The sequence below is a fragment of the Lytechinus pictus genome, chromosome 3 (genome assembly GCF_037042905.1).
Source record: "Lytechinus pictus isolate F3 Inbred chromosome 3, Lp3.0, whole genome shotgun sequence".
Classification (NCBI taxonomy): domain Eukaryota; kingdom Metazoa; phylum Echinodermata; class Echinoidea; order Temnopleuroida; family Toxopneustidae; genus Lytechinus; species Lytechinus pictus.
The window spans coordinates 74,039,614-74,060,099 of record NC_087247.1 but is presented as its reverse complement, the minus strand read 5'-3'; the positions used below and the strand labels follow the sequence as shown (position 1 = coordinate 74,060,099).

The 20,486-nt window shown below is 34.4% G+C and overlaps 1 protein-coding gene across 2 annotated transcripts; it reads left to right on the top strand.

The window, feature by feature from the left end:
* Positions 1 to 1,708: 1,708 nt before the first annotated feature.
* LOC129258069 (epoxide hydrolase 1-like) lies at positions 1,709 to 20,200 on the top strand. 2 transcript variants are annotated; one of them, XM_064097707.1, is made up of 7 exons: positions 1,709 to 2,104; positions 7,718 to 7,886; positions 9,362 to 9,476; positions 10,209 to 10,338; positions 16,176 to 16,381; positions 17,002 to 17,233; positions 17,638 to 20,200. In XM_064097707.1, the coding sequence occupies exons 1-7, from the start codon at positions 2,010 to 2,012 to the stop codon at positions 17,837 to 17,839; spliced, it is 1,149 nt and encodes a 382-aa protein (XP_063953777.1). In that variant the 5' UTR covers positions 1,709 to 2,009; the 3' UTR covers positions 17,840 to 20,200. The 2 variants fall into 2 exon arrangements, with proteins under 2 accessions (XP_063953777.1, XP_063953778.1); XM_064097708.1 differs by having other exon boundaries at positions 1,944 to 2,173.
* Positions 20,201 to 20,486: the final 286 nt, after the last annotated feature.

Sequence of the window (20,486 nt, the reverse complement as noted above, 5' to 3'; positions counted from 1 at the left end):
GTTGATGAGGATTGCCAATGAATTCTAAAGTACATGTGGTATCTCTACAGATTGATCAAAAGGTAACATTTGATTTCAAACAACCATATTTCAAAAACATGAAACCCAATTTGACCTAACAGAAAATCTTTGCAATTTTGCTTAGTTCTTAAGACTTAACCAAACACAGTGAAGGAATATACTATAGAATATAAAATTCTAGGTAGAAAATGCCTTTCTATTATGAAATTGCATTCAGCACAGAACAATTTGAAATTCTATGTGGGGAATTTACTAATAATATGGAATTCAAAGCAGATAATAAAATTCCTAATTCCACCTTGAAATTTGATAGCAAGACAATTTACCAAAGAAAATCAAATATAGTCTATCCTGATTTCAATTCCTAAAATCAAGCAAAGTATCCAAACAGTTAGCCTATCTTTTTTTTTAATAAGGAACTTCCTTGGAAAATGGTTGAAAATAAGTATCCACCTATTTTATTTTAAACCAGAAAACAGAATAATTTCAAATTGGAAAATGTGGTGACTATACATAAAATACAACAATCACCAAACTATTGAATTAATGCTCAGCTAGACAAGTGAAAGAAAACAAGCACAATTCAGCTTGGTCCATTCACTAACTGAGCCACGCCCGAGGCAAAAATTCACAAAAAAAACACAGCAAAGAGCATGAAAATTCAGCACTCTGAATCACTCAAAAATGACACAAACAAAACATGGGAAAGAGACTAGAAAATCTATTCTGAAAATCGCAATTTCGCTCAATTTGGGAAATATTACAAAATTGATAGCTGGGATAATCTGGAAACAAATTTGATATAATTATCCCACTAAAGTTGGACAGTAAAATTAATTCAAGTTTTGAATAAAAAACAAACAAATTGCGTATAAAAGACTTGTGACGTGTTGTACAAATGCTGTAAAAGGAAGATGGACTGACCATCTAACTCAACACAAGATACCACGTTCAAAGCCAATGTAAAAGTAATGCTTTGCAAAATGTCAAAAATACAAATTTATTTGTGGAGTCTCACTCCCATGCAACACAACAAGCATTCAGAAATTTAATCAGAATATCACTATCATATCACAAGCAATACAAAATCAAAAGCACAATGTATTTTTGATCTTTTAAACACTCTAAATATATCCAATATCTACCCCCTTCCAAAAATTTATGAAGGAAGCAGAACACTCCCAAAACGCACTCAAAATAAATCAAAATGAAAATGAATGAATTGAAATCCAATGGGATACCAATTCGCGCAAAGTAAGGTTCGCAGCGCCACTGTGGTAAAATTAGGGATATTAATATATCAATCCTGTGAGGGAAAAGGGTGGAAAGTGGGGTTAACAGAAGGAAACTTTTACCCTGCTCGCAGCGCCACTGTGGTAAAATTAGGGATATTAATATATCAATCCTGTGAGGGAAAAGGGTGGAAAGTGGGGTTAACAGAAGGGAAACTTTTATCCTGCTCGCAACGCCACTGTGGTAAAATTAGGTATATTAGTATTATATAACCTGTGAGGGAAAAAGGGTGGAAAGTGGGGTTAACAGAAGGAAACTTTAGGGATACTCACCAGACGAAAGTTGGTGTGAGACAACTGTGATATGAATATCAAACTAAAAAGCAGGCCCAAAGTAACTTGTAGATATTACTGGTGTGAAGTATTCTTGCTGTAGATGGCTATTGGTGTGATGTATAGTTGCTGCATCTAGTTGAAACTCGAAGGGCGAAGCAAAGGTTGATTTGTGTAGATATTATCTAGTCACAGACGTCCTCGTCTCGCACCGGTCGACTCTCAAGTGATCATTAGATCGCTTGGCTGGCCTGACTATGCAGCTATGCTGAGACCTGAGTTGTGCACCCAAGCATGGATGAATGCACAGGGCTTGGGGGTTTGGGTCTATTGTTGTGTGCACGCAGCCTCTAGCCCATAGTACATGTATATTCTATGCTCCAACCAAGGAGGTAGTTGCTCCAACCCATCCCACAGTAGTACATGTATGTAGGGAGCAGTCTCGCGTGCCCCAGACTGTGGTACATTTTACCACACTACATAGCTATTGCATGGACCTTCTACTCCAACAGAGTGGTGTGAGTGATGCTTTTGTGGTGACTTGATTCTAAATATTTCATGAACTGTATTCCTGGTTTGTACATGTTGTGAGTTCATTTTGTTTTGGGATATTTTTATGGTGTATTGTCTGTAAGCCTGTATTTGTATCATTACCAGTACCTATGTAGCTACACTAGATTATTTATAGGCATACAAGTTTTGTTCAGGGCCCTGGGGGGTAACTGGAGTAAATTTGACAAGCAAAAAAAAGACCCAAACAAATAAAGGGAGATTTCACTACAAAAGGAAGGTTATTTTGGTCCCAAATGATTTGACAAGCAAAAAAAGGGGGCTCTTAACACAAAATGTTGATCATTTTCCATACATTTCTCCAATTTGTCCCACCTTCCAAAATTCCAATGGGTGCTGCGCATGCAACACCCCCTGGGAGAACCCCCCCCCCTTCCTAGGGCCATGGTTTTGTTGTTCCACATTGCCTAGATAGCTGTCAGCTGTCTGTAAATAGGAGTTTTTAACCATTACAAAACTTTTATTGGTAGATCCGTAAAACAATATAACAAAGACTGAAGCTTTTGGTCTATATGCTGCCTAGCTAATAGCTAAATCTGATGAACAAACACTTTCATTTCGCTCTAATATAATGGATTGTAGTAACTTGCCATTATACCTTGCACCATAGTCTTTCTTCCAACTTCACTCTTATAGCAAGGAGTTTTCAAGAATTCATTCTTGCAGGTTCCCATTTCTAAAGAAGTACAAATTAATAATAATTGGATTTATATAGCGCTTTTTCCAGAGGATACAAAATGCTGCTGATTGCATAAGACAAGTTAAGGCTTATGGTTTTATAAGTGTGTTTTGAGATGTTTTTTGAAGAGGTTAAGAGAAGAGAGGTTTCGAAGAGATGGAGGGAGTTTGTTCCAAAGACGGGGGGGGGGGGGGGGGGGGCAAGAGATTGAAAGGAGTTGAAACCGGCCTGTTTTCTGGATTTTGGAATGACATAGGAAGGAGCAGCTGCAGATCAAAGAGAGTATGTAGATCTTTGTTGCTGAAATAAGGAAGAAATGTAAGAAGGTAGTGTGGTTGACAGAGATTTATAGGTTTGAACAAGTATTCGATAACGTATTATATCAGAAACAGGTAGCCAATGTAGTTCATTTAGAAAAGGGGTAGCATGACACCATAATGCACTGATGATGCATTGATAGTGACATGCGATGCAGTTTCATGGGAAAACTTATTTTGTTGAGATGATTGGGAATACAACCTAATACATGTGCTCATAAAACTTGGATATTTACATATTTCAAGAAATATTGCAACAGTTATTTTTGTTTTGCCTTGTAATGGGAGGCTAGCATGTCTGTAGTTAGGCAAGAATCATTTCTCCACAATTTGCAAAATATATATCCAATGGACCATATTTATGATAATTTCAATCAAACCTGTGTCAAGTGTTTCTTCAAATGGAATGGGTTATAAAAGTAGTCCATCTCTTAATCCTTGGTTATACTTGCTTCTTATGTCCCCTCTCTTCCCTCTCAAAAGCAAGTCGCTCATATCATCTCATCATAGTATCTCTGCTACTCTTTTGGAGCACACATCTAGGCCCTTAACAATATACCTCTTCTATGAATTTAGTGAGTGAGGCCGTTCTTCTTTAGTCAGGAGATTGTGTACCTGTAGGGCCTGTTCAGTTATTTGAAGACCGCTGTATTGTAAATCTATACACAACAAAAAATTTAGTCCCCCCTTAAACAAACTTCAATAATTTCCGAACCAATACGAGTTTTACATATATTTTTACATGAGTGTATAGGTAATTTTATAAGCTACCCTCTGAGTAAATGTTACGGACGTATTTTACGTCATGCTTCAGTGAGCACCGTCAGAAGGCTAAAATGTAACTTTTCAAAAGTCACAAGCCAAATATCATGACTTTGATTCCATTTTATTGGAACTACATGTAATTCTAGATCAGAAGGCTTGTAAAAGGTACTTTCTAAAAGACGATGCAACTTTTTTGGCTAGATATCACGGTTGAATAAACACAAGTTCAAATTTGCTATTTGGATTTTTTACACATTTTTATCAATAAAAATGATAGAATATGATTACAGTTATTTTAGGGAAGAGTATCTTTAACAATATTCATCGTTTCACGGTTCAATGAACATTTATAGTAAACAGAAAATACGATTTTCAAATATCATAGGCAATTGTATCATTTTGGTAACTGACACTGATCTTTTATCAACTTTTTCGTTATGTTCATGACCAATTAACATGTTTCAATGATTCAAAGGCGTTTAATTAAAGAGAAATTCCAGTAGTTGCAGTAAACACTGATTTCATGAGAAAGTCTGTAAAACAAGGCTTAATTGTCAGTATATCATCGAGGATCTAGATCTGGTACAGTTACATAAACTGAACTTCGTGAAATCTTGAAATCTATGCCGAAAAATGTTCAGACTGAAGATCCCCAACACAGATAAGCGCACATGGGACAGTGTATAATTATTGCTTTAAATGTGCCCGACGCTCTACCCGAATCCTGTGCTTATTTGCTGATTTCTCAGCAATTACACAATTTCTTCCAGAATCCTTTGGCACATACGTTTTATTTATACAAACAGACACTTTGGTGGTCATTTCATTGGATTCTGTACGAACTCATTTTGATATCGTTACCAAAACTAGCATTTACCTTTAAACATTCACGCTTGAATGAACATGTGGAATGTGATTAGCTCTTTTTTACGTTATTGGAAAAAATGCACTTTGTAACTATGGATATCTGTCACAAACCTCCTTGCATGGTTCATTTGATTCGATTTTTATGAAAATCCCGATGTTTAAAGCATCAGTGAGCACACAATATTAAAAAATTATGCAAATGATAAGAAAGTTCAAGGCCTTGGCCCCACTCTGTGCCATATTGAATTGTTATTTTGGATAGTGTTACTCTGAAGCCATGTGCGAAGTTTCATTAAATAACTGTTGGCAGAAGTAACAAAAACCGTCCATGAAACAATCCCTCATTTCATATTTGTTAAAATTTTGACTTGCTCTCTCATAGACTTGTGTACATTATGGGTGCATATATTTAAGAATAAGTAACCCCTTTATTCAATATGGTGGAACTTTTTATCAAGGCTGTCTTCAGCAATGTCATTTGGCAGTAATGTTTATCAACTTATCGGCAGAATTCTGTGCAAAAATGAAATCGATTTGTTCATTTATGGATGAGTGAGCACACATCAAAGTGGGAAAATGGGTATTTTCAATGTCACAGACTCATTTTAAAGGGTAATAAGGTAAATATTGGGGGGCAAATTCGGTTTCAAATGTGAATTTTGCTTTTATCATCCATCATTTCTATCACCACACACTTTCCAAACTTTTAACATTTTCATGGTTGAGAGAGCACATTCGAAAAGTTAGGAATGAATACTCTTTATACTGCATAAATGTATTCTTTTCCTAACAATTTCTCTTGATCAGTTTAATTTATGGACAAATCAGTGGTGGAGGTGCCGTGGGAGGTGCTGTGGCCGAGTGGTCTAAGGCGCCGACTATAAATTTGAAAGTCCGCCGGGATTCGATCCTCAGCCACGGCACCTATGCCCGTGAGCAAAGCAATTAATCGACAGTGCTCTTTTATCCTGTATTGAAATAAATGGAAAATGCTATGCATTCTTGAACTAGGTGTGGACTTGTTTAAAAAAAAAAAAAAAAAAAAAAAAAAATCAGTGGTGGATCCAGAATTTTAAAATGGGGGAGGGGCCTATAATCGGGGAGCCACCAACATTTTCAAATTTTAATATGACCTAACAAGTTGTAGAGGATACTACCAAAAACCCTATGATGATATGTCACAATACTAGGGGCCGCGGAACGGTTTTCAAAGTGTGGGGGAGGGGGCTGACCATGCAAAAATCACAATCGTGTGGTTATTTTTACATTTTTTTACGTGCTTTTGGAAAAAAGTGGGGGCTGAGCCCCACCGCAACCCCGCTTCCGCGGCCCCTGCAATATTGTGCTCACTCAACCGTGAACATACGATATCAAAATTGTGTGTGGAGTGGCTAAATGATGGATAGTATTAGTAAAACAGCATTAACACCATAATATTCACCTAAAAACAACTTTTGCGCAACTTTGTTTGTACAATCTGAAAAACGACTCTTGTGACTTTCAAAACTGGTCATTTTTAATTCAATCTTTAATTACTCATGCATGACTCAACCGATCAATCTCATTTTTCCCCAGGAGTTGCTTAAAGGGGAATCCAACCCAAATAAAAATTTGTTTTTATGAGAAAAAGAAAAATCAGACAAGTTGATAGGTGAAAGTTTGAACAGTATTGGACAAACAACAAGAAAGTTATGAATTTTTAAAAGTTGTAGATATTGGTAATCACTATACTCATGGCGACTTCAAATTGGCCGCATATGGGATGTCATAGTGATGTAAGGCAAGGACTACTCTTCCATGTGCTCCAATACATATTATGGCTAAAATGTCATTTTTCCCAAAAGTTTTATTTCAAATTATATTTTTCTTTCATGAGGACATTAAACAAAATACTACCTGGGTTATATTTAGATTACTGCCCCAGGGGAATGGGTACTTAGGAGAAAACCACAAATCCCTGATAATAAAGTACATGGCCTATGGAAAAGTTGTCCTTGCCCCTTGTCATAGTTTACTTACCCAGTTGCCAATTTGAAATCTACATACTATTAGTGATCTCAATTTTAAAGCAGCTATAACTTTCTTATTGCTTGTCCGATTTCTTTCAAACTTTCACCATCCTGTTTAATTTATTTTTCTCCTTCCCAACACAATATTTTATGGCAAAGGTTGGATTCCCCTTTAATGAGTGCAGAAAACCACCCACGAAATATATCTCAAAATAATTCCGTTCAAAAGCTACAACAATTTGATTTAGGGGGGACTTACTTTTTTTGTTGTGTATATATTTGAAAAATGTGCAGTATTTGAGCGGCAGACTACCTGAGAAGTGTAGAATTCAAGCAATAAAGGATTTATTTCTATTTCTTAGGGAATTAAATACAAAATTCCTAAAATTTAATCAAGGTTAAATTTTTGATTGATATCATAATCTTTAGATTGATTTTTTTTGTAAACATGATTTAATAAAGCCCACTACATGTATATTGAGTATGATGGTGGTGAAAAAAAAATCTTCATTTTTTGGCCTTGTCAATTTGTTTAAGAGATCGAATTGAATTCCTTTTTTTCATAATGGAATTTTTCCATATGTACACGATTTAAGAATCCCCCCATTCATGAAATCCTGGCTATGGCCCGGAAAGATGGCTGGGCTGCAGAGGGGTTAGGACCCAGGTCACTTTGAACCCCATTTGACTGAACTTATATTGTTTTACAGAAGGAGTTTTAAAAATGTAAGAGAGTGAGCATGTGAAGGGGAGTGACAGAAGGAGAAGGAGGAAGAAGTATAAGAAGAGGAGAGAGCATAAAAGAGAAGAAGAATCAGAGAAAAAGGGATGAGTTGTGAGAGGGTGATGGGGAGGAAATGAAAGAAATGAGAAATAAGAAAACAAATTTTCTTGACATTCACTTGTAATTTTGTTTTTATTCAGTTGGAGAGATGCTGAGAAACAATTAAATCAGTTTGACCAATTCTTGACCAACATTGAAGGCATTGATGTTCATTTCATCCATGCTAAACCCAAACTAAAACCTGGACAGAAGGCTAAGCCCATTATCATTATTCACGGCTGGCCAGGTTCAGTCTATGAATTCCACAAGGTAGGTGATAAAAATTTATTTGGAAAAAAAATTATAGGTGATAACTTTATTGATGTAGGGCTAAACCACAACTTCAGTTTAAAGCTTAAAGTAAACGTGTGAAGAGTTTAAGGCCGTGTTTATGCTTCCACTTTTCAGGCCAGAATCAGCGTTTCCAAACGTGATTAGTCCAAAACACGGTTGCGTCCATGCTTACTTTCATTTAAACGCTGTTTCAAAACGCCGATCGTAAACTCACAAAAAGGTGCGTTTGTAAACGTCGTTTGACCAGAATCAGGCTTTCTGAGGAAGTATAAACAGAACCACGATCATAAACGTGTTTAAATGACGTCATTTGGTAATGCTTCCGGTGAGATGAAAATCCGCGGGCAAATACAGTCGCATTGCTCCATGGTCGCATGTTACCCCCATGGAATTACCTCTCATCTCCCTTGTTTTGCATGTGTAGTACTATTGCTAGCATTTACTCTTCCAAGTTTGTCATCATGATGAACGTTGAGGGATTTACACCCCAAAAACCCCCTGGAACATATGAGTTATAATGAGGAGACATCGCCAGATGCCCCAGTAGCATAAACAAATAGATATTTTATTATTTTCTACACTTAAATTCTTTATTTTTTCTTACTATTTTCCTCACCATGGTGGAAATTATATGGCTATATCAAGAAGCTCCATGCAATGACTAAAATATCGTAAATTGTTCGATGTTTATAAAACAGTTGACGTACCTTCCCCATAACAACACTCGGAAAAAAAACTTTCGAAAAAGGGCGCGCCCAATTTGACCTCGCTTTCCTGCTCAACGAAAATTACAATGCGAAGCCAGCTGGAGATCGTGATTTTGCCTCTGAAAATTTAAGCATAAACAGCACTCCCAGAACCACGTTTATGATCGGCGTTTTGAATCGACGTTTGAAAACGCTGATTCTGTCCTCGCAATGGAAGCATAAACACACCCTAAGATGAACCTGACTTTAGAATATATGCCTTCCTGACAAACTACCCCACTTCAATTATTATAAACCTGTTTATTGTCAGTTATCAAGATCTTTCAGCTACATGTACCTCTATTGAAGATTGAATGGTTCAGTGCATTTTTCATCAAGATGTCTCTAGATATTGCCTCCTATCTCAGAATTAATTTCTTTCATCTCGTACACCAATATTTTTTTCATTTGAATAAATGGGGTTGCTGATATCATATAATATATATATATATATATATATATATATATATATAATATAATATCTATCTATCTACATATACATACATACATACATACATAAATATATATATGTGTATATATGCTGCTTAATTCTACAAGTCATGTTGAACTACAGCTATTTTTTATTATCTGTCTGTTTTAAGAAATATGTTTTTGAATTTTTAATTTTGACACACTTTTTCAATGTCACATGCTGTGCACAACAGTTTCTTGCACTTTTAAAAATATTCATTTTCTTTCCACCAGATAATACCTATGTTGACTGATCCCACAAGCCATGGAGGGTCATCTGACGATGTCTTTGAGGTCATCTGTCCAAGTATTCCTGGTTTTGGATTCTCAGAAGCGCCTCATAGGAAAGGTGATTAGTAAGCTGGCATACAGTAGTTTTCAGGCACAAACCCCTGCTTTGTTTAATTTCAATTTGAACATGCTCTAGAGGGTCCCCAAAGCAGCCATGTTTGAAGATAAACCTAACCCTAATCAATCATTGTTTTTATGATTGAATGCACAGGTCTATCGATCTATAAAAACATAGCAACCTACCATCATAATCAAGACAAATAAATTGTAGCATTACCCTGAACGAATATTTTTTCTTTTCCCATAGTTATGTTCGAACTAAATACATGAAAAATATTTTATATATATTTAAAAAAAGTAGATGAGCTTGAATGTATTAAAAAGTGTTTTTTAAAAAGTACTTGGAGGAGCTTCAGGCATTCTAAAGGATTGATGAGTGTGTATACATGAAGAAGAAAACAGTAATGATAACATTCAGGTTCACCAGTTTGATTTTACCTTCATATGGCCTTTATTGGAGACTAGCTCATAAGATGCATTACAAAGTCTAATTGTCTAGAATATGTAATACCTGAAGCCCCTCAATAGCAAATTTGATGAAAACGTACTAAAGAAAAATGTATGTATATTAATAACTCATTTGTAAAGTGTGTAGAAATCATGAATAAAAATACTATAGTAGTTGTGTTATAATTGATCTGACAATAAGGTAGTACCCATACAAAGTTAAACATTTATTGATGAATAGTACACTTCCTACTCCTCACCTATTTTGTTGTATATTTGCTAGGTTTTTCAGTGGATAATGTAGCACGAGTGATGAATAAATTGATGCAGAGGTTAGGGTTCAAGAGCTACTATGCCCAGGGAGGTGATATGGGAACAGCAATCACTGTCAACATGGCTATTATGTTTCCTGAGTAAGTACAACACCTTGGCAACATTTCCTGTTCCTCTTCAATGATGATGATGATTAATGATATTATCATTAATAATAATAATTATAATAATAATGATAACAATAATAATAATAGCAATAAAAACAATAATAATAATAATTATTATTATTATAATGATAACAATGGCTAGCTAACATGTGTAAAAATGCAAGTTTGAATCCCAATCTTTTTTGGCTAATATTTTGTTTTAGTTTTTGTGAACTGCTAATATTTGCATTTATTCCATTGAAAATGGACCTGATAAAAATGGATTTTCACAAATAAGAAAACAAGAAACTTGATTAAATATTCACTTGGTCTGGTGGATTTAGTGGCAGTTGGGTATGATAATCACTCTGGTCTTATGTTATTATGATTTTGTTTCGGTGTCACCTGTGCCTGGGAGGTGAAAACAAACTGAATCACTGTGACCGGCAGGTCTCTCCAGATATAACTGATTGGGGGAGTGTATAGGTGGGCCACTACACCGGACTTCCCCCTACTCTTTTAAAACTAGGGCAGTGGGTTCTTAATGTGCAAAGGTGGTGACTCTCCTCTACATGGGGCCTCCATTTAACTTCCTATCTGAGGGATGGAGCGTTTTCCACTGTAACTTAGCCTGCATCTATGGAACAGGGGAGAGATGTTTACACACAACATACTGGCTTTAGTCATCAGCCCGGGGCGGACTCGTACCCACGATCTTTGGTTTGACAGTCAGACGCTTTACCAACTGAGCTATTTCACTCTCTAAAAATGATATTTCTTATGATAAAATATGATTCAATGGGTTTTGGTGGTGGTGATAATTTTTGTCTCACCTGCATAGCAGTGTGAGACTATAGGCGCCGCTTTTCCGACGGCGGCTGCGGCGGCGTCAACATCAAATCTTAACCAAAGGTTAAGTTTTGAAATGACAGCATAACTTAGAAAGTATATGGACCTAGTTCATGAAACTTGGCCAAGTAAGATTAATCAAGTATTACTGAACATCCTGCCTGTGTTTCATGTCACATGACCAAGGTCAAAGGTCATTTAGGGTCAATGAACTTAGACCATGTTGGGGGAATCAACCTCAAAAATCTTAACCTAAGGTCAAGTTTTTGAAATGTCATCATAACTTAGAAAATATATGGACCTAGTTCATGAAACTTGGACATAAGGTTAATCAAGTATCACTGAACATCCTGCGTGAGTTTCACGTCACATGACCAAGGTCAAAGGTCATTTAGGGTCAATGAACTTGGACCATGTTGGGGGAATCAACATCAAAATCTTAACCTAAGGTTACATTTTTGAAATGACAGCATAACTTCAAAAGTATATGGACCTAGTCTCTGAAACTTGGTCATAAGGTAAATCAAATATTATTTAACATCTTGCCTGAGTTTCAAGTCTCATGACCAATGTCAAAGGTCATTTAGGGTCATTGAATTTTGGCCAAGTTGGGGGTATCTGGTGAATTAACATCATAACTTTGTTTATGGATCTTATTCATGAAACTTATACATAAAAGTAATTAAGTATCACTGAACATCCTGTGCGAGTTTCAGGACACATGATCAAGGTCAAAGGTCATTCAAGGTCAATGAACTTTGGACTAGTTGGGGTATTTGTTGAATTACCATCATAACTGAAAGTTTATTGGTCTAGTTTATAAAACTTGGACATAAGAGTAATCAAGTATCACTGAACATCCTATGCAAATTTCAGGTCACATGACCAAGGTCAAAGTTAAATATACTTGGCCATGTTGGGGGTATCTGTTGAATTACCATCCTAACTTTGAAAGTTTATGGATCTGATTTATGAAACTTGGACATAAGAGTAATCAAGTATCACTTAACATTCTGTGCAATTATCAGGTCACACAACTAAGTTCAAATGTCATTTAAGGTCAATCTTGGCCATTTGGGGGTATTTGTTGAATTACCATCATAACTGAAAGCTTATTGATCTAGTTTATAAAACTTGGACATGAGAGTAATCAAGTATCACTGAACATCCTGTGTGAATTTCAGGTCACATGTCCAAGGTCTAAGGTCAATATACTTGGCCATGTTGGGGGTATGTGTCATAACTTTGAAAGTTTATGGATCTGGTTTATGAAACTTGGACATAAGAGTAAACAAGTATAACTTAACATCCTGTGTGATTTTCAGGTCACACGACTAAGTTCAAAGGTCATTTAAGGTCAATCTTGTCCATGTTGGGGGTATTTGTTGAACCATAACTCTGTAAGTGTATTGGTCTAGTTCATAAAACGTGGACATAAGAGTAATCAAGTATCACTTAACATCTTATGTTAGTTTCAGGTCACATGACCAAAGTCAAAGGTCATTTAAGGCCATTGAACTTTGGCCATTTTGGAGGTAATTATTAGATTGCTGTCATAACTTTCAAAGCTTAAATAGATATAGTTTATAAAATGTGGATATACATGTAGGGGTAATCAAGTATCATTGACATGTCTTGATCAAGGTCAAATGTCATTTATTGTCAATGAACGTAGTATTATATCATTATATGAATGGTGTTTTTGTGAATAATTATTTTATAGTAGTTTTCAAAGTCAGCACTGCTGCTATATTGAATCGCGCGATGCAGGTGAGACTGCCAGAGGTGCTCCACTTGTTTTCAAAAGGGGTTAGGTCCATTTCAGTTTGGTTGCAATAGGGGTTTAGTCCTCAAAGATTTTTTTTGAATTTTATTTTTTAAATATGAAGACAGGTAGATTTCTTTTATACCCAATTTTATGTTCACATGGTAGGGTATCATTAAAATTGAGTTTCGCATAAGAATGTTGCAATATGGGAGAATAAAAAAATTATTTTCTTGGAGTGGACCTAACCCATTTTGCAACCAAACTCTTCTGAAGAGCTTATCTGTCAAAAGGGGTTAGGTCCATTTTTTATTAATTTTATTGCTTTCTGTTTCAAAACCTATCGATTTTTAGTCACTCCGATACCAAAGAAATATCACTTTTTTATTTAATAGAGATTGGATTCATTTTGGTTTGCTTGCAAAAGGGGTTAGGTCTACAATATGATAATTTTTGAAAAAAATTGAAGACAGGTAGATTTCTATTACACCCAATGTTATGTTCACATGATAGGGTAGTATATCATGACAATTTAGTTTCTCATAAGAATATTGCAATAAGTGATAATGAAAAACATGATTATTCTCCAGAGGGCCAAAGTGGCCCCAACCCCTTTTGCAACCAAACTCTTCAAATATAAATGGCAACATGAATGATTCAAAACGTGGTTACAAAACATGAATATAATGAGAAACAAAGGGTGTGTTCAATTCGGGTGTTCAATGTCCTATTCCCAGTTGTAAAAGTAAACATCTTTCAAATCACGATTCCGAGGAAAATTTAACGTTGAAAGATGCGTTTGTAAACGCGATCAGCTCAAATTTTAGGTACTTGAGCATCACAAATGCGACATTGAACACAATTGAGTTTTGAAACATGTTTAAATTTACTCTGGCAGTGGAAGCCTACATCATTTGCAAGAGCGGACCTTTCTTGCGAAGGGTCAAACTGCGCACTGAAGCTGTGCTAACGAATGCAGGATATTTAATGACAATCAGCATACACACAGCTTTATATTTTCGACACTGAACAGTGCACCGCTGATCGTGTTTGTGTTCAATGTTTCATAATTGAGTTTTCAGTCATGATCCATGTTTCTGTTTAAAGTTGGAAACCGACATTGAACACACTCATGTGAATGCGTGTGTACCTAGTGAGTCATGCTCATGAATTCTTAATTTTAATCAAAATATACTGATTATGTAACAAAACTAAACTCCTGTTGATACTTTGTGTACTAGTTAAATGACTTAAAGGGATGGTCCCGGCTGAAAATATTTATATCTTAATACATAGAGTAGAATTCACTGAGCAAAATGCCGAAAATTTCATCAAAATCGGATAACAAATAATAAAGTTATTGAAGTTTAAAGTTTTGCAATATTTTGTGAAAACAGTCATCATGAATATTCATTAGGTGGGCTGATGATGTCACATCTCCACTTTCCGTTTTCTTATGTTATTACATAAAATCATAATTTTTTAATTATTTCATACTTGTGTGAATAATATGTCTCCCTTATAATGAAATAAGTTGCATCAATAAATATCTAATGCACTAAATTAGTTGTCATTCCAATTTTTCTACTTCTTGGAGGAAAAAATTTGAATAAACCTCATTTCATACAATAAAATACAAAAGAACAAGTGGAGATGTGACATCATCAGCCCACCTAATGAATATTCATGACGACTGTTTTCCCCAAATATTGCTAAACTTTAAAATTCAATAACTTTGTTATTTGTTATCTGATTTTGATGAAATTTTTGGCATTTTGCTCAGTACATTCTACTCTATTTATTAAGCTATAAATACTTTCAGCCCGGACCATCCCTTTAATCTGGCATTTGTCTGAAAAATATACTTGAAATGATTGCCCCCTCCCCCAGAATGAATGATAATGTATAATTTTGAAGGAGTAGGCCTATGTATGGATGGCTCATACAAAAAAGTTTCCTAATTTATGAGCTCTAGAAATGAGATTACACTGGAATATACATTCCACTTAGTGAGAGGTGAGGTGCTTGAACCATCACCCTTTCTTGAATGTTACAATAAATGCAATTCCTACTTTTAGTCAATTAGAGTACAAATTTCACTCAGCAAACACTAACTCTTCATAATTGATCATGAATTATTACAGTTAATCAACAGAGGAATTCGTCCCTCAAACTTTAAAGGGTGTACTCTGGGCTGAAAACATTTATATCTACATAAAAAGAGTAAAATTCACAGAGCAAAATGCTGAAAATTTCAAAAAAATTGGATAACAAAGTTATTGAATTATAAAGTTTATCACTATTTTGTGAAAAGAGTTATATGCACATGGTCATGAGTATTCATTATGTGGGCTGATGATGTCACATCCCCACTTTCCTTTTTCTTATGTTATTACATGAAATCATAAAAGTGTCATTTTTTCAGACATTTGTAAACAATGTGTCTCCACTCTCCATTATGATAAAATAAGTTGCAGCAATAAATAACTAATGCACATCATTTGTCAATCCAATGTCTTAGTTCTTGGTATAAAAATTTTGAATAAACCTAATTTCGTATAATGAAATACAAAAAAACAAGTGGGAATATGACATCATCAGCCCACCTAATGAATTTTCATAAAGACATGCCTAGAACTGTTTCACCGGAATAATGCAAATCTGTAAAATTCAATAACTTTGTTATTTGTTATCCAAATTTGATCAAATTTTCAGCATTTTAACCTCGTGAATTTTACTCTACTTATTGAGTTATGAATATCTCTGGCCTGGACCATCCCTTTAAATGTTTTATGAGACACACCATATTGTAATTAATGTGAGGGCATATGTTTAATTATCTTATCTGGGTATCATGGTAACAAAACAAAAACAAACTGCACTTATGAGTTTCTATTCAACATGACAGGAGAAATACAATATATGAAATTTGGTTCATTTCATTGTTTCTGATATGGATGTTTAGTTCAGCTATCAGCTATTCTCAATTTCTCATGTAATGTTACATTATCAATTATCAGCATATCTTATTATTTCCTCAGATTTAGATTTTTAATATAGATCCAAGATTTAAAAAATAAAAGTCTGAAGTTATCACATCAACTATCTTTTGCAGTTTATAAAACTAAACTTCTGTTATGACCTACACGTGACAAAAACTGTAATTTACATGAAGCCACATAATTTGTCAATAATAATTATCCCATATTTTTTCCAGTAACGTGAAAGGACTTCATAATAATGACCTTGCTCAGGTGAGCGGTAAATCCTTTCTTTACCCTATGCTTGCAAACTTGTGGCCATCATTTTTCTTACCGAAGGAAGAAGAAAGAAATGCCCTCCTTGGCATCGGAGAAAGGATAAAATTTATTATCACAGAAATGGGATACATGTATGACTTTGGAACAAAACCAGATTCCTTAGGTGAGTAAAGATTGGTTGAAAATTAGTAACAAAAAATTATGTCAAGGCATACTGCAAATAATTCAAGCTATAAGCCTATAGTGGTAACCCCTGCATTCTTTTTAAATGTTGAATAAAACACAACTTTGTTCATTATTTTGATTGTATGCAGAGATGGTTTTTCTTCTTTGATACAAATCCTACATTTTGTTTCATATTCTGTTTATTGTATATTCTTAGGTTATTTGTTCATGAAAAAATTTGCCGAAATCAATCAATGAAGTGAAATGAAATTTTGGAAGATGATATGATGAAAAGGGGTCTTCTCTTCTGGAAGAAATCAAGTTCTAAAAGGAAATTTGTAGACTAGACCCCCCCCCCCCCCATGAATGGTTATCACTCTGAGAAAGGAATGCGAAATTGTTTTAAGAGAGGGAGCACAATGTAAGAAAGAAATTCCACAGCAAACTTTCATCAAATTATTCAAATATCCTGCAAAAATAATAGAAGTTGTCTTTGATTGGTTTATTTGCGTAAATAGTTATAATAATGTTGTCCAAAGTATCATTATGAAATGAAATCATGCAGATACAAAATGTGTGTTAGTAACCTATTTATCATCACTTAATTACTCTTTCTAGCAATGGCTTTAAATGACTCTCCAATGGGCCTTGCCTCAGTTATTCTGGAGAAATTCTCCATCTGGACCAATCGTAATTGGAGGAATTTTAAAGATGGTGGTCTCACACAAGCTTACAGTATGGATGACCTCTTGACCAATGTCATGATTTATTGGGTTAATGGTAATATAGCATCCTCTGTGCGACTCTTCAAAGAAGAATTTGGTGAAAATGCAAAAGGATATCACTTTGAGTAAGTCAAGAAAACGTCTAAATAATATGCCTACCAAGTATATTGTCTGAAAGGTGAAAATGGATAATAATAACTGTACTTGATATGATATTATTTTTTTGGAAAACCATAGCCTGGTGATAGGTGTGTTAAAAAGATAGAGCCATCACTAAAATAATTGACTCAGCAAATTTATTTCATGTATAATCATTTACATTTTCAATCTATTGTATAAAACCTGTGAGATTGCCACCAATAATAACTACCATTGTTACAGAGCTAAAAATTAAGTTACAATCCATAGCAAAGTTGTGCAGGATTTTATTTTCCTAATTCAGTACATAAGGTGGGATTTTGTTGAAGCATTTTCAAGTAATGCTTTTTATACATCTCTTTAACATATTTATTCAAATATGAATCTCCAGGTATTCCAGCCGTGTTCCCTTTGGCTATGCCTGCTTCCCTTATGAATTTATGGCAACATCAGATTGGCTTATGAAGATATTCCATCCACGGATTCTTCACTTCACATACTTCAATGACGGCGGTCACTTCCCAGCATTTCAAGTTCCATCCTTGTTAGCCCAAGATATTAGAGAGTTTGTAAGGAAGGTAGAAGCACTCTAATGTCTTTAGGAGTAAAGCAATTTCAGTCAAAAGATAAGAAAGTTTGAAATATTTAAAATTGCAATGAATAAAAAATTGGCAAATTTGTAGTGCCAAAACTTTAAGAACTATAAGTTTATGTGTAGTGTGAATATAATTCATGGGTACTGTATTCATGTTATTTCATTTAGACTTATGTCAGAAATCTTTTAGAATCTCCCATCATTGGAGATTGAAATTCTAGTATGCATGTAGTTTGGTTCTAAACAAAAAAGCACATTCTTAGAGGAGAATGATACCCTAAACACAAATAAGCTTGTTTGAAACAGATAAATCAAAGAAACAAATCTATGAAAGTTCGAGACAATCTAAGCAAATAATAGGAAAGTTATGAGCATTTGAATGTTTTGTACATCCTTCTATTGTCATTATGACCAACATGTGTGACATCACAGTTGTACAACTCCCCAATTACTTTATATTTTACATAAATAGTTTTTTTTTCATGTGAGGACATACTATAGGGGTTCCATAAAATATATCATGGACAAAGAGTTGCTACTATCATAAGAATGAGCAAACATAGATGTTTTGGGGTATGTTTTCAGTGAACAAAGGGGAGAGTTGTACTTCTGTGATATCATAAATCTTGCTTTCATTGCCAATGGGAGAATCTCCATAACATTAGTGATTTCATAATTTAATTGTTCATAACTTTCTTGTTGTTTTTCAAATTTTTCTTGAAATTTTATTGATCATATTCTTTTATTTCTTTGTTTTTTATACAAGCTGACTTGATACAAAGATTTCATTCTCCTTCCTAATTAAGGACTTTCCTTGGCTGTGTTTTCCATTGGTATATACATTTTCAAGAATACCTACCCATAAAGACCACCTGCCTGGTAAAACTGCTAAGGTTTCCTGCTGGAATCAATCACACATAATATTGTACACCTATTGACCTAAAATGATAAGTTATGAAAATAAGAAGTACTCTATAATTTCATTCTGTATGTTTCTTGTAATGCAACCCCATCCACTGTTAATGATGAGGTACAAATTACTGAAGAGTTTAATTACATGTTTGGTTGAATACCAGTATTCACATTGAAGACATAGTTTGTATTCTACCTTTTCCCACTCATAAAATGACTTCACAATATGTTACAAAACAATTATAAAACTATAAATTATTCAATAATATCATGATTTTGACAAAAAATATCTAACCAATTCTATAATTTATTATGGTTTTTCAATAAGGTGTTATAGGCTATAATACAGCGCTGTGTCTTTATAATAGGTTTAAGTTGAGAGTATATCCCTTTCCTTATGAATATTTAAAAAAAAAAATAATTTGTTACGGCAGTTTTCTCTATTAAATCAAGTTGACCTAAACTGAGGACAAATTTGTATGTCTGAGTTCAAACCATGTATTATCGAAGGGGTGGATTCCATTACACCCATACCCCTTACACCCCTTCTCCTCATTTAGTCTTATTGCATTCACCTTTTTGAAATTGCCTTTATGAGTATAGTTCATGTATGCGTTCTTATTTTACTTTTAAAGTTAATGTAATTTTTCAAAGCAGGTTTGGACAAGATGTATCTTAGCTTGAGATAAATTTTAATGTTAATGACTTAGTTTGCATGATGTTTATTTAGCAAGATTGACGATGATTCCCCCCCGAATCAAATGAATTTGAATAAAAGGTTATGAACATGTATTAATCATGGCAATGATAAGGAAACGTTCTGTATGACAGTCAGATAGTGTGCAAAGTGATTGTATGATAGTTCATATTTCAATCAGTTCATTGATTCATCTATTCAACTTCTATTCACACAAATAAAAATGTAATGAAAATGTTTGACACTTGATTAATGATTTTAAAAGGGGTTCATATCCTTCATCAGCAAAGTTTAGTGGCGATGAAATGTTGATTCTTGTTCTGAAGATGTCAAGAAATTATGTGAATTTAATGCCTTCCACTAGATTATAAGCTTTGACTCCCACCCTCATGTGTCCTCTGAATAACTTTTATATCATTACTATCATGTACTTAGTGATTAACATTCAGATTTAACAGAGGGTATAATGTTTCACCATTATAGTATTATTTCTCACCACCTACTAGATCTCAAAGATTTCATAATTTTGAAAGATTCATTCCTTTTGTGTTTGGTTTTTCTTTTCTGCTTATATCAAAGCAATATAGATGTTGGTATTGAGATAAATCTCCCTTTAACAAACATAGCTTTAACCACGTTTACAACATTTCAAATCCATGAAATATTCCAATTTATTTACTATGGCAATTACTAGCAGCTGAACAGGTTCCAATAAAGTGTGTGATTCAAATAAATTTTTTAGATAAGTGATTTCAACTGTGTAGGATTGCATATTTTTTTTATTCATTATGACAATTTGCCTCTTTGTGTATGTTTGGTTTGGAGGGTGCAGGACATCATTGTAGCATAAAGACAAAATCATTATTTGCTGCATTCTTAAAAACGCCTTTTTAAAGATTCTGCGTTGGCGGCAGATTGGCACAAGAAGAATCAAGTATATTGTGGATCCACATCTATATGTACATAATAGGCACGAGTTTCAGAGCTTATAATTATGTTCAAGGTCAAATATCAATGAGGGTCAATGAAGAAGTAC